This window comes from Gavialis gangeticus, unplaced genomic scaffold, assembly GCF_001723915.1.
Source record: "Gavialis gangeticus isolate Ggan-Ray unplaced genomic scaffold, GavGan_comp1, whole genome shotgun sequence".
NCBI lineage: Eukaryota > Metazoa > Chordata > Crocodylia > Gavialidae > Gavialis > Gavialis gangeticus.
The window spans coordinates 241,267,367-241,281,155 of NW_017729032.1; the positions used below are offsets into that span (position 1 = coordinate 241,267,367).

Genomic DNA, 13,789 nt, shown 5'->3' on the forward strand with positions numbered 1-13,789 from the left:
CCTACAGTGATTGCCGTTATTCCTTCTGGATCTTGTAACGGAATTGAATAGAACATGTCAGCTAAATCTAATACTACTATCCAGGAGTTGTTCAGTAATTCTTTTCGCAATTCTGTTAACATTTTTCCTCAATCAGGTTGCCCTGCTGCACTATAGAATATTGTATTCATGTTTACCTTCCTTAGGTCCACTACCACTCTGAACTTTGCATCCTTCTTCAACACACAAAAAACAGGACTGTTGTGTTTACTAATACAAGGTTCTAAAACATTGTTTTGTAAAAGATCTTTTTTCCAATTTTCTATAAAATCACGCTTTTCAGGAGCTAAATAAAACTGTTTAGTATACGCAACAGTTCCAGGTTTGTTGAGGGTAATAGCAAATCCTTGATCTTCTAATATGGAACATTCTATTGAACTTAACCAACTGGTGGGCATGCAGTCAACACCTAAAATTCCCGATTTGCCTCGGCGATAATAGTATTTACACAACTTTTCTTCTCCGGCTATTAGCAAGTTTCCTTGAAATTGAGGAAGCCTCATTGAGCCTGTCACTCCCATGCATGTAATGGTTTGACCTGTTGGATTTTTATGGGTAAAATTGTTATTTGGCTCCCGGTGTCAATCAATACTGGAATTTCTCTTTCATTTGTTACAACTATTCCCCATGGCCGATTATCTACTGGTGATTGTGGCTCTCCCAAGGCACTCACAAATCGTGATTCAGATTGATCACAAAGCCCGAGTCGTGAGGGCCTGGGCATCCCTAACTCTCTGACTTCCATCCCCGTTTGTATGCTTCAATCACAAGCTGGGTGGTTGTTTTCCCAGGTCCTATTAGATCTGGTGCATATTGCTGACACCACTGCCATACACTTTGTCTAAACCCATCTCTATTCCCTGTTTGACTAATGGTACGAGGAATCCATTCGGATCCTCTGCTTCTTCCTCTGTCTATGCCACAGAATCCTCCACGGCCGCGAAAATTCATCTGCTGATTTTGGGAGATTTGGTCTACTTCTACTTGATTTACTTGTCCTCATTTGGGATGTTCTTCAAAAAAAATCACGGACCTTTCAGCATGCTTCGATTAAGGTCGCGTCATGTGCTAGTCCTGATAACACATGAACTAACAAGATCTGCTTAGGTGCATGTCTTTTAATCAACTGGCAAGCTAATACAAGCTGAGAAACACGTCCCGTGTCTGGGTTCCATTCATGTCTGTTTTCTACTTGATTTCTCACAGCTTCTGCTGATAAACCAATAATAGAATGACAGCAATTTTCTTTAGTATTCCACCACCCTTCTAACAAAGGTTCACTTTCTACAGCTAAACAAATTACAAGCCAAATTCCTGGATTTAAGACTGTACATCCCGTAGAGGATTATTTGGAAGATTTAACATGCTGCCACCTCCGCGAATTTTCTGTAGAAGGGCTCAGAACTCCTGTTTCATAAAATTTTCTCCTGAGCAGGAGTACGCTACTCTGCCTACCCAAGTGAGTGAGGGTTCGTCTGGTTTTCGTTTACAGCATTTTGTCCTGTCTTCTATTTCTGAGTCCTTAAAGGACCTTTCCTCAATTACAAACCTAGGTGGAGGGGGTTCTGCCGGTGCTTGCTGACCATCTGGGACAAAAGGAGTTTCTGATTTTATACCTCACACTGGTGCTGAGGCCACTACTGGGTATAAATTCGGGTTATACAGGGGAGGTAGTTCAGTTTTGATTTCCTGTGATTCTAACTGAGAGCACAGCTGCTGATTTCTATGCTCCAGTCGCACAATTGCTCGTTGGTCTTCCATTCGATTGCAGACCAACTTGCAACATGTTTGTAACAATATTGGGGCTAATTTAGAGGCATTCAGTTCACACTTTTGATCTTTACCTTTTGCTATGATTATTCCTGCTATTCCATTTTTCACTAACTGCCGGTACAAATTCTGTCTCAAAAGGGAATCATTTAAAAGATTAATTAACTGTGACTGATCCTCCTTTTGGCACAGACTCTTCAAAAGGTAGGCCCGTTTGGCATTATCATGAAGATAGTCACAGAAGTACGTCAGCCTCTTTCCCTCATCCTGTTCAACCTGAGTTTCTTTGGCTTGTGCCAGGGTTTGAACTGCACTTGTGGCCCACAAATGGGTTTCTGAATTTTCCTCATCTTCCTCCAGCATATATCGCCATGCACAAGAAACTGCTGCTCTGAATGAACCTGTGTTAGAACAACAGCTCCATCCTTCCTGATTTATTTGGACTCCTATTCACAGCAGCTGATTACTCCCTGAACTGGTGGGGTTAGTATCTATAAATTCACAAATTACTTGTACAGGTCCTCCAGGTACATGATGACTGACAATGTGATCTCTATGCCTAAGGATTTCCGTCCCTGATCCTGATAGCAGATTTTCCTTTTCCTCAGAGTTTGATTGCCCTATCTTTTGCGTTGCTTGCAACGACCATGGGCATTGATGTGGTGACCCTCCCTGATGACTGGGTTGGGGAATATATGAGGCCTGTCCCAACGGTTTAGGGTAATGCTATCTTGATCCTCAGGGTGGGTCTGCTCTTCTGGAAGACATCCCTGTGATTGGCCTGATACTAGAATACAATTGTATTCTGGGTGAAACTGCAAAATCCAAACTCGTTTATGTTTTTAATAGTACCAGTGAATTGGACCTATTTCAGGGTTGTGATTGTGGAGTATTACATAGCTAATTGAAGCTATGTCCTTGGCTCCGAGAACTATAGGTTGTGTATATGGCGGCCACTCTGGAAAGTATTGATTAAAACTCAGTAGGAGAGGACCACTATAATGGTGGATTGATGAACAAAAAATAGTGGCTGCCCACCAAGCACTAGATTCTAGTTGTGGTCAAATTTAATGAGGGAATCCAGTTTGATAACATACAAAGACTCCTTTTTCCTCATCGTTCCATGAATCCCTGGTATAATAAGGGGAACGGGGAACGAAACTCATAGGCGGGCTGCTAGCAGGAAAGAGCAGCCTTCTTGTTTTAGTGCTACACACTTGTCTTTCCAGCATTTTAATGGGTGTCCCTGGATTACAGTATTATTGTCTGAATATTCACAAAGCCAATTAATGTTATTCATTTTCCTCCCTGCCTCTAAATACCATATAAATGTGCTGGTTGACACAGACTCTCACCTAGCGGATAAGCACAAAGATGATGCCACAGGTGATAACTGAGTTTTCTCTGCCTTGTTAGACTTGCTATAAAGGTAGGCCAAAATGAAGGCGTCATTATATGACCTTTACTGTCTCTAGCATTCTTAGCTAGGCCCTTACTAGGTTCCGCCGTTTTTCTTAATACTAAATACAACAATCATTACAATGCATATTAATATAGCTAAAATAAAAACTACAGGGTATATAATCCTTTCAGTTCACGTCCAGTGCAAAACGATTACTTCCTTAAATGCCTAACACTAAGAAAAGATTCCTTGTCCAAGCGACAAAGTCACCCTACTGGAATAGGCTTACTCTTTTCAGAATTACAATTAGATTGTAGCTCAAAATGAACAAAATGATCTCCGTTATTACTGGATGTATAAGCTATTGGTTGGAGATAATGATCAGTACAAAACAAATGTAAGACTTCAAAATGATTACACCAAATAATGCTAGGAGGGATATAACAATCCCTGTTAAACTATGGTTTTCTAAAAGTTGCAATGTTAAACCCAGGGATAGGAGGAAGAGTTAAGATATCCAGGGGGCAGAGAGCGTCTTCCCACCTGGTATACAGCTTGCCTCAAATCGGTTGTATCCTGCGGGCTACGCCAAAACCTGTCGTACCCGTAATGGGTCGAGTGGATGAGTTATTTAAAGTAGACATGCAGAGCTTTGAGGCAAACTTTGTTTTACTTAAGAGAGAAGAATAGCTAGAGTATACTCACAAAATCCAATATAGCATGTTCGAGCCTTGTTACCTCTTATGCGCAATTTTTAAAGACACCCTTAAAGATGACGCCTGGAGCAGATCAGCTAAGCCGTCAGTACTGCAGTACCTAAGTGCTTCTTAGGTCATTTGTTCCCCCAGCAGTATGCTTCTATGGGAACCCAAAGATATGCACACTTTGCTCAAATTTTGTCCCAAATTTATTCACATATAAGCGGAATTTAGAACCAAATTTGGATTAGCCCTTACTGTGATTGGCTAAGTGGCTACCCTGCCTGCGGTTAACAGACCTTGTATACTTTGTGCAACCTAGTTCATATTGTATCCTGTTGAGGTTAGACATTAGATGGGTTGCACTGATTATTTGCTTTGGTGGGCTGAGTTGCTCGCCTTTTGATGAAGTTTCACAGTTTGCCAGTATAGTTGCTTTATTACCTTGACAATGTTGTGAAACCACGTTTCCCTGTTTCGGCAGCCCTGTAGCAACCATGCAGTCAGAACACTTAGGTTTCCCTTTTGTCACCTTCATGTCTGGTTTCTGTACTGCCAGCATAACTGAGGATATGGGTACTATACTAAACAAGCATAATGGGAGCCGAGGAAAGCTCTGCTTAGAAAGCTAGCAGTTTACGTGATTGGAGGAAGACTACAGATAATAGTGGGGGACTTCAATTGCATAATAGAAGTGGGTAACTGAACATGGGAAGAAAGAGATAGAGCTTTAGACAGTTCCAGATTGTTAGCAAATATAACAGAGGCCCTTGGATCTGCGCCAGATGACAGGAGGCTGCTGCTGCCACCTGGGACCGTCACTAGGTGCAGCCCGCACCCAGCACTGGGGAAGACAGATGTTGCCACTGGCCCCAGGCAGCAGAAGCAGCTGCCTGTCATCGGACACAGATCCGGAGGCCCACACCCCTGGGAGGACTGTAGGGCTGTACTGGACTCCTCCCGGGGGTACAGGCCCCTGGATCTGTGCTGGATGACAGGAGGCTGCCGCTGCTGCCTGGGACTGGTGCTGGGCCTGGTGGCAGGAGGTTGAGGTCCATGGGGCTGTGGAGTCACTCGGAGCTCAGCTCAGCGGCAGAAGGTGGGCAGAGCCAGAGCCGTGCTCTGCCTCCTGCCACTGGGATGAGATCCATGGAGCCTGGCGCTGGGTGTGGGCTGTGCCCAGCACCAGTCCCAGGTGGCAGTGGCAGCCTCTGGTCATCCAGCACAGATCTGGGGGCCTGCACCCCCCGGAGAAGTCCAGCACAGCCCTGCAGCTCTCCTGGAGATATGGGGCCCCAGATCTCCATGCAGATCACAGGAGGCTGCCGCTGCCAGCAAATTTTTCTTTCAAAACTTTGAGGTGCAGTTTCTGAGAAACTGCCACTGGGATGAGCTCTGCCTCCCACCACTGGGATGAGCACCATAGGGCTGCAGAGCCGCTTAGAGCTCAGCCTGGTGGCAGAGTGCAGCCCCACCTCTGCCCACCTCCCACCTCCAGGCTGAGCTCCATGGGCTGCAGAGCCACATAGAGTACAGCCCAGTGGTGGGAGGTGGGCAGAGCTGGGGCTGCACTCCACCTCCTGCTGCTGGGCTCAGCTCCATGGAGCCAGGCGCTGGGCTGCATGTACCAGGCAACAGTGACAGCCTCCTGTCATCCAGTGCAGATCCAGGGGTCCACACCCCCGGGAAGAGTCCAGCACAACCCTGTAGCCCTCCTGGGGCTACATAGTCAAAAGCTGTATTACCTCAGTGGTCTTATGGTGTGGCTACAGCTCTGTGTACCCCTGGAAACTTCCCAAACACTTATCTTCACTGAGGAAGCTGGAACTTGAGCCTGTGAAGTATCTGGGTTCGACCCTATTCCCCCCTCTGCCTCTCCTATCTGCAGATCATGTGCCCCAGAGACTCTTCCTGGCAGCAACAAGAGCTACTGCAGTGCCCTAGTGACTGCAGTAGGTGCCTGCTGTCCACAATGGGTGGCACGGCATCCTACAGCACATCACCTATGCAACACCTTGTGCCTGACAGCTGTGCCATTAGTGGTAGACGTAGCCTTAATTGGTCCACCAAACTTGAGGGCATTTCTCAGTTTGTCTCAGTATATAAGTATATAGTCAGTATATATTTTCAATAACTTTCAAATATTGAACTTCCAGAACTTTGGCAATTCTCCAGACCATCACTAGGTTGAATGTGAATGATTTTGATGAAAACTGGAAGAGCCATTTGCATTTACTCTGTTTTCTCAGATACAGCACACACCTTTTCTTCAAAATCAGCCCCTCAAAATTGAATTGTGTATTAAGCAAGGAAGCTGATTTTCTTTTGCCCAAGATAAAAGCACCCTGCTTTGATCCCTGCTCTTCAGTGCAGCAGCTCTAATATTACTTTTCAAGCAGTTGAAGGGTGATCCATTGTTCTTCACTTCACCGATATTAAAGATCATCTCTCCTTTTTAATGGTCTTGATGAAGAAGCTAACTTTTCTTAGAGGAAGTTTGCTGTCTGCTAGGGCTTTTGGTTTCTTCTTCTATTTCACAGCTCTTTAGCTCTTTTCAAGATCTGAGGTCCAGCCATGGAGACCAGTCTTCAGCAGAAGCTAGGATTTTAGTTAAGCAGAGTCAGCTGAAGATTAAGCGCTGTCTCTGCAACCATAACTCTGGAAAAAAATTCTTCATAAAAATTCTTCTTTCAAGAACAGAGAGAGAAAAAGAAGGCAGCAGCTGTGCCCTGCTTCCTTATTCCTGGAAGGAGTAGGGCGGAAAGGGGTAAGAGGTGAAAGAGAGAGAGACACACAAGGAATCTCTGGAATAGAGGAGAATGGGAGGGAGGGTAATAAGTGTTTGTGAGATTACAGAGGGACGCAAAGAGGTTCTAATACATACAATGAAAATGTGTCCTTCTAATGTAGTGATTCCCAGCCAGAATGCTGTGGCACTCTAGGGTGCCTTGAGATCCTTCCAAGGGTACCACCAGATGCCACATGATGCTAACATGATTCACAAAACAACCCCCAAGTTATCAAACAGGAAGCCATAGTGTTAAAAACATTCTGACCAGTTGTAGTTTTTCTGAGTCCTTTGCAACAAAGAATTGTTCTACTGGGGGGGGGTTTGTTGTCAAAAAAAGACTGAAAACTAAGAGCTGGCATTTTCTGAGGGGTGTTGTGGGTCTATCAAGGGGTGCCTCAAGTTTAAAAATGTTAAAAACCACTGTTCTAGTGCAAGTAATTATGTACAGGCATGTATTATTAATATATAATCAGTATCAGGTGACTCTACAGATTTGCTTTTTGATTGAAGTAGGGAAAGGGAACTGTTGGTCATGTGCCCAAACTAGCACTTTACTGCAAACTGTTTGAACAGCCAGGCACACTAGATTCTGGCCCTTTGTCAGGCAGTATTTTGTCCCAAGTATACCATCTCTAGCAAAAATGCATGTGATAGGCAGAATTACTTGTGTGTAGTACCATCTATTAAGGCTCTGTCAGGGAAGGAAGATTCATTGTCTACACTGGTGCACCTGAAGGCTTAATATAACAAGGAAAAAATAAGGCCGTAACTCAAAACTGGGATCTAGCAAGGCTTATGATGTATGTAACCCTGAATGCGATGCTACCTGTGCCCTCACCTGAATAGTGGGATCCTGTGGTACCCGGTGGCCCTGCTCAGCTCCCTGGGTAGCTGCTTCAGGGTCCCTGAGCGAAGAACCTCTCCTTATAATCAAACAACCTTGCAGACCATTATAAAACAGGATTTAATTATTTACAAGGTAACATATAACCAATGCAATAAAACAAATGTTAGATCGCATGACCTGGCAATGGTGGCTTAATGGTTAATGCTTCTTGGATACACATTACATTAGGGGAAGGTATATAAATTCCCCACAATAAATAAGGAACCAATACATAAATACATTGATACGCCAACTAATAAACCATCCAGAACTTATTTACACAGTCTATAACTTGTACACTGTGTACTGAGGACCCTGTGTGCACTGCCCCTGGCTGGGTGTCTCAGGGAGCAGGACAGCGTCTGTGTTCCAGCACAGGAGCCATGGGTGGTCCCTGCTGCTGGTGTCCCTCTCTGAGCTCCAGGGGTCTCCATGCAGCAGGTGGTGGCTTCTCCCCTGCAGTCCCTGCAAGAGAGCTGATTCCTGCCCAGACCCCTGTCCCTAGCTCAGCAAGGAGCAAGACACTCCAGTTTTCTGCTACTCTATCTTCTGTCCTCCATTGATACAAAACCCGATGCCTTTATGTCCTCTATTTCTCTCTTTAAGAGAAAAATAGAGGAATAAAGGCGTTCAGTTATGTATCAATAGAGGACAGAGGACAACCAGACTCTGTGATGGCCACCTTAGAGCAGTGTCTGGGCTGCAGGCTGTAATAGGTTCCCCTGCCCAGCACAGCCTCAGGGCACCTGGCAAATGCAGCCCCTCCCTGGGCCCTGCCTGCCCCAGGGCTTCTGGTGGCTGGAGAAATCTCTGCCCCTCTAGCCCAGGTCTCCCTCCAGCAACTGAGCCTGCCCCTCCCCAGGGCCTTGTCATGCACGGGGGGCGGAAAACCAGGGCAGTCTCCAGCAGTCTCCCCCTGGCCCTGCATGCTCCTCCCCTGCTGTGCTCACCCAGCCGCACAGGGGCTTGCAGGAGGCTCTTCCCAGGCTTGGAGTCTCGCTTCTCTCTTGTTCTGCCCCAGCAGGGCTTCCAGGGGGAAAGGAAGGAGGACACAATGCAGGCACTCTCCGTGCAGCCTCTCGCTGCTACTTCTGCAGGGCTCTGCCAGGGGCTCTCGGAGGGGCAGACATGGGGAGATCCTTTTCCTGGTCTCCAGCCTGCCTCTCACCCCCTCTCTCTCTCCTTTGTTTCCCCAGGGGAAACTGCTCCCCTCTTTTAACCAAGCCTCTCAGCCAATCCCAGGCCAAGGCTCTTCCTGGGCTTTTGCTAAAGTCTCATTCAAACCCTGCTGGGGTTACATCACCCCTGCCACACACTTCCAAGAGGGCTGCCTCTAAAGCAGCTTTACTAGCTCTCAGGGCAAATGGTGTCCATACTGCAGGGGCAGGCAATTATTTTGGGCAGAGAGCCGCTTACTGAGTTTTGGGAAACATCTAGGGCCGCATGACAGGCAACCCAGGGCAGATAAATATTAATTTTCTAAATGTTTAGGGGCCCTGCAGGCTGGATAGACTGGCCTGGCAGGCCACATCCGGCCCCCAGGCTGCATTTTGCCCACCCCTGCCCTACTGGGACAAACTCCGTCTCTTCACACTCTGCCCCTCTACAGGGCAGCCCTTCATATTCCTTCAGGTGGGTCCATTCGTAACGCTGCTACATGTAGAAAGCTGGCTGGAGTAAGGCCTGAAACCTAGTGGGTGTTAGCACAAATACAGGATGTTTATTCAACCTTCAACTGTTAGTTATAAACCAGTTAAGCAAGGATGGCATAATAGAGGAGGTGTTTGAACATTTTGCGGCTAAAACTGGGAAGTAAAGGAGTTGACAATTGCAGCAAAAAGAGGGCAGGCAGGTACAAATACATGCAATCTTTGCCACAGCTTTTGGGAGAGGCAGAAAACATTCCAGTGCTGACTACTTGCCTGCCAGCCCACCAGCACCTTTTTTCTTTCTGTAGAAGAATGTAAGTAGCATTACTGTCACAGCAACTGCTTAGCTTGTCTGATTTTTCTTTTTTTTTCCTAAAGCCATGTTGTTTGACTTTCATATGCAGATTTTGTATTCTCCTCTGTCTGTCTTTGGAGGGCCCTCTAATAATCATTTTTTTAAACAGTGCTGAATTGGGGCCAAAGAAGTCTATGCCTACTTTCCTCTTTTTCCTGTGCATTATTCTGGATTTTGCTGGTGGACAGAAAGAGTTCTTTTTTTTTTCGCTGGAGTCTCTGACTTTTAGGTCTAATGTACTTCCTCCTCAGGACATCCTTTTTATAGTAGTTTAGATTCTGCATCTTGTTTGGATGGGTGACTTCCTTTACTCACTCTAGTTCCTTTCCTCAAAGGTTATAATTCTGGGTGTTGTACAACCCTTCTCTGAGATTTTTCTCGAAGAAACAAATCACTGTCTTTAGGATTCAGTCAGTCAGATCCTAAAATTACAGGATAGGTCCTTTGTTCTTAGATCAGTATATTTATACCGTCTTGGTACTATTTATAAACATCTCTCACATTATCATTTTCACATGGGCTAGGGAGAGACATTACACATAAACCTGTTTAAGTGATCAGAAACTGGTTTTAAATCTGTAACAGAATGGATGCTCAGTGTACATAAACCAGTTTGAAAATGGCTGAAATCGGTTTGAGATAAACCTGGTTGAATGTAGTATCTGATTTGGCTCAAATCAGTATCTGCAATGTCTGTCCCAAACTCCTTGCTTGTTTAAGATAAATCAGAGTCCCCCATCATCCCATCATGCTGTCTGGCTGGGTGGGGCTCTCTGCTCCATAGCAGGGCTGGCCCCTCCCATCTGCTGCCTTGCTGGAGCTCAGCAGTCTCTGCAGGCATCTGCCTGGCTTCTGCTCCCCCCCCGCTCCCCTTCCCACTCTGTGCTAAGCGGGCATGCTCCCCCTCACAGACACCTCAGCATTAGCTAGCAGACCACATGCTGGCTACAGTCCACGCTGTGGGAGACGGCAGGCTTTTTGGAGCTATTCAACAGGTCCTTCCTTGGAAAAGCTGCTTGATTCCCCCTCCCCCTCACCACTCCCTGCTAAGCAGGAATTCCCCCCTCCTCTCTGCCTTGTGGAGAAGGTATCTGTGTATTAGCTAGCACACCACATTCTGGGTCTATGCTGAATCAACAGACAGAATCAACAGGTAGCTGGTAATGTCCCTCTGTTTTCTTCATAGAGTGATAAACATTGAGATGGGGTGACACTGTTATCAGCCCCCACACCCCTGGCTTGCTTGCCTGTCAGTTTGCTGCAGTGCAGACAGTATACAGAAGCACTGAGGGAGACTAAAAAGCTCTGTATCATCAACAGATGCATGCACTGCATACCTTGCCTTTGCCTCAGTGCTAGCTGGGGGATGGCAACGCTCCTGCCCCTTGAGCAACAAGCTGGGAAAAGCCTGGGACTGCAGGCAGGCTGGGGGTTCACACCCCTCCCTAATCCAAGCCTCCTGCTGGGACCTGGCCACACCCTCCTCAGCTCAACTCTGCAAGGGAGGGGAGGGCTGCTCTAGCACCTCCCAGCTTCAAGACTGAGCCACTGCAGGAGTGTGCCTGAATTTCCTCAGTCCAGACGGATTGTCTGTATGGTTGGAAACCAGTTCAGCCTAGCCAGGTTAGACATAGGCTTAATGGAGAATTAGAGTTAGAAAGAGCTAACACAAATGGTGGGAGGTTATCATATCCTGCCCCTGCTCACAGATACGGCATAAACTATAATAAACACCGTCACAGTGGCCATGTCTAAATGAGATGCTTATTGTGCAGTCACTACTGCATGCTTATTTAGCACTTGCATACACAAGTGCTAAATGACTGTACAGAAACCAGAGTTACTGCACAGTAATGTTGCCAAACAGCTTTTAGGTGATGCTGACTGTGCAGTAGCTCATTACTACTGTGCAGTAGCATCATGTTGCACTTCGTGCCATGCAACACACCTGTGCAGTAGTAACAAGCTACTGCACAGTCAGCATCTCATGTAGATGCAGGCAGTATGCTGTAGGTGACCTGGCAGAAGCTAAAGGTTCTGATAATTTTGAAGGGGAAACAGCTGCAAGTAATTCTGAATACAGTTAATCATACTAATTGCAAATCAAATATTCCTGGAGATTATAGTTTTGAAGACAAATAGGAAGAGAAATCAGAATAGCAACAAGGTTGCAGTATGAAAGCTTGATTCTGCATCTATTCTCTCCTCTCTCTTCTGCACTATCTGTATGCTTTGTCAGGGAAAGGCAGAACTATTGTCGTGGTCTCTGTCATGGCTACCCATACACCAAGCCATAGAATTGCTTTCTAGTTCAGTATGTGCACATTCAGTCAGGACAAATAACCCCATTGTTCAGAAAATGTTGTATTTGCATTTAGTTAGGGAACATTTCAATACCTTTCTTTTTTCACATTTGCTGTTTTTGATTTCAGATTTTCTTCTGTGCTCAGGAACAACCATCCACATGTATCTCACACTGATCATTCTGGGCCTAGCTGCCCTTATTGGTGAGTTTGGAGCTCTCTCTGGTTCACTAAACTTGCTGCCAAGACAACTGAGTAAGAGATTTGGGGATACATAAAATGTTCAGGTTATGAGCAAACACTCAGATTAAAGAAGGTTCACCAGGCCTAGAACAGCTGCTCATGTGCCCACAATTACCCTACAGTAAGTGAAAGCTACATGGGGTCAATCTAGCCTAGCCTGATTAAAGGGTAAATTGACCTGGTAAAATACACTTACTGTGAGATAATTCAAGGCACATGATCAGTTACCACGTATCATTTTTTTCATGCAAAGTCCATAACTCCTGATACCTTTCCTGAGTTTGCTCTCCATACCCTAACGCATTTCATTGGTATTTCCACAAATCCTAGCTGTGTACATGGACATAGGGAATGAGTTCAACAGTCAATGGAATCAAATTAGAATACATCACATGATGGAGCTTGTAGTACTTAGCAAGACACTTACAGAATGGGGACAGGGTGTGTCCTGTGATGGGCACTTGGGCATAGAGCTCAGGATGTTTTTCTCCCTTGGGTCTTGGAGAACACAATGAAAGATCCATCTCTTTGAAAAGGACATCACCTTCAATAGAGGCAGTCATTTCTGACTGACAATCTCCCTAAAACCTATGAAATACAAAGTACTCCATCTTGACAAGAGTGTGGTTAATGACTCTGAATTTGCCTACCTTTACTTCTGCTCACAAAAGCTCCTTAATGTAAAAATTCTCTAACTCTTCAGACACTTCCAATCAGTCTGGATGCTATGGTGATATAAACAGAGTTGATACCACTGGGGCGTCTTGTCAAACTGCAAGACCAGAAGGCTTAAAATACTGTGGTGAGTATGATTGTGTTTTCTGGCTCATTTTAGAATACAGGGTAATCACTGTAATCCACAATTCTTGATTTCTTCCAAGCAATGAAAAAGGGATTAATTGATTAAATCTCATACACCTTGGATTAGCCAGGACAATCCCAGATTTCAGAGGCTGTCTCAACATCCCAGCCATTTGAGAAACCTGAAGCAAGATTGCTGGGAACCCACCTGGGTCAGGAGCTGGGCTTGTGCAGGTGGCTTTCTACGAATCCAGGCACTTTTATATCAGTTTTCTCAAGGGAGCCCAGCCAACAGGCTGCTCCCTGGTCCAGACTCCATTGGGCTGTGAGCAGAGTTGCTTGTGCAGGGGGTGGGGTCCTTGGGGGTATTGGGGGGGAGCAGTGTCCTGCCTGGCCCCGCACCTGGGATGTGTGGGTTTGGGCTGGGGGGTCTGTATGTATGTGTGTGTCCTGCCCAGCCCAGCCCAACTCTTGGAAGCTACAGGGGGTGGGAGGGGGAAGAGGGAATACATGCATTGTCATTCCTAATCCTGACTTTAGCCGCTCCCCTCCACCCCCCCCCGCCCCATCCCAGATTTCCCTCAAATTATTATGGTCACCCTACATGTAACCCTTGCAACCTTTTAAACAGGCCAATGTAGTCAGCCATTACTCTGACTGGCTGACAGCTTCTTCTTGGCATCCATTCTAGTCTATTCAGTCTAGTGCCCCATCCCTCTTGACTGGCATGCACCCCCAACATTTTCTTAGAAAGTAATATATTTGTGTCACAGGTCAGAGGCAGATCCTACCATGTTTCTGTGATACTGAAAGCCTTGGGGATCCCAGAGGATAAGTAACCTTCTGTCACAG

At 45.9% G+C, this 13,789-nt stretch overlaps 1 protein-coding gene across 1 annotated transcript in view; it reads left to right on the forward strand.

The window, feature by feature from the left end:
- The first annotated feature begins 9,439 nt into the window (after window positions 1-9,439).
- Window positions 9,440-13,789, forward strand: part of LOC109303436 (lysozyme g-like) — a 23,361-nt gene continuing 19,011 nt past the window's right edge. Inside the window, exons 1-3 of the mRNA XM_019525639.1 lie at window positions 9,440-9,549; window positions 12,023-12,097; window positions 12,840-12,938. Coding sequence (XP_019381184.1) covers window positions 12,055-12,097; window positions 12,840-12,938 — 142 coding nt within the window. The 5' untranslated portion in view covers window positions 9,440-9,549; window positions 12,023-12,054. The remainder of the gene's footprint in view (window positions 9,550-12,022; window positions 12,098-12,839; window positions 12,939-13,789) is intronic.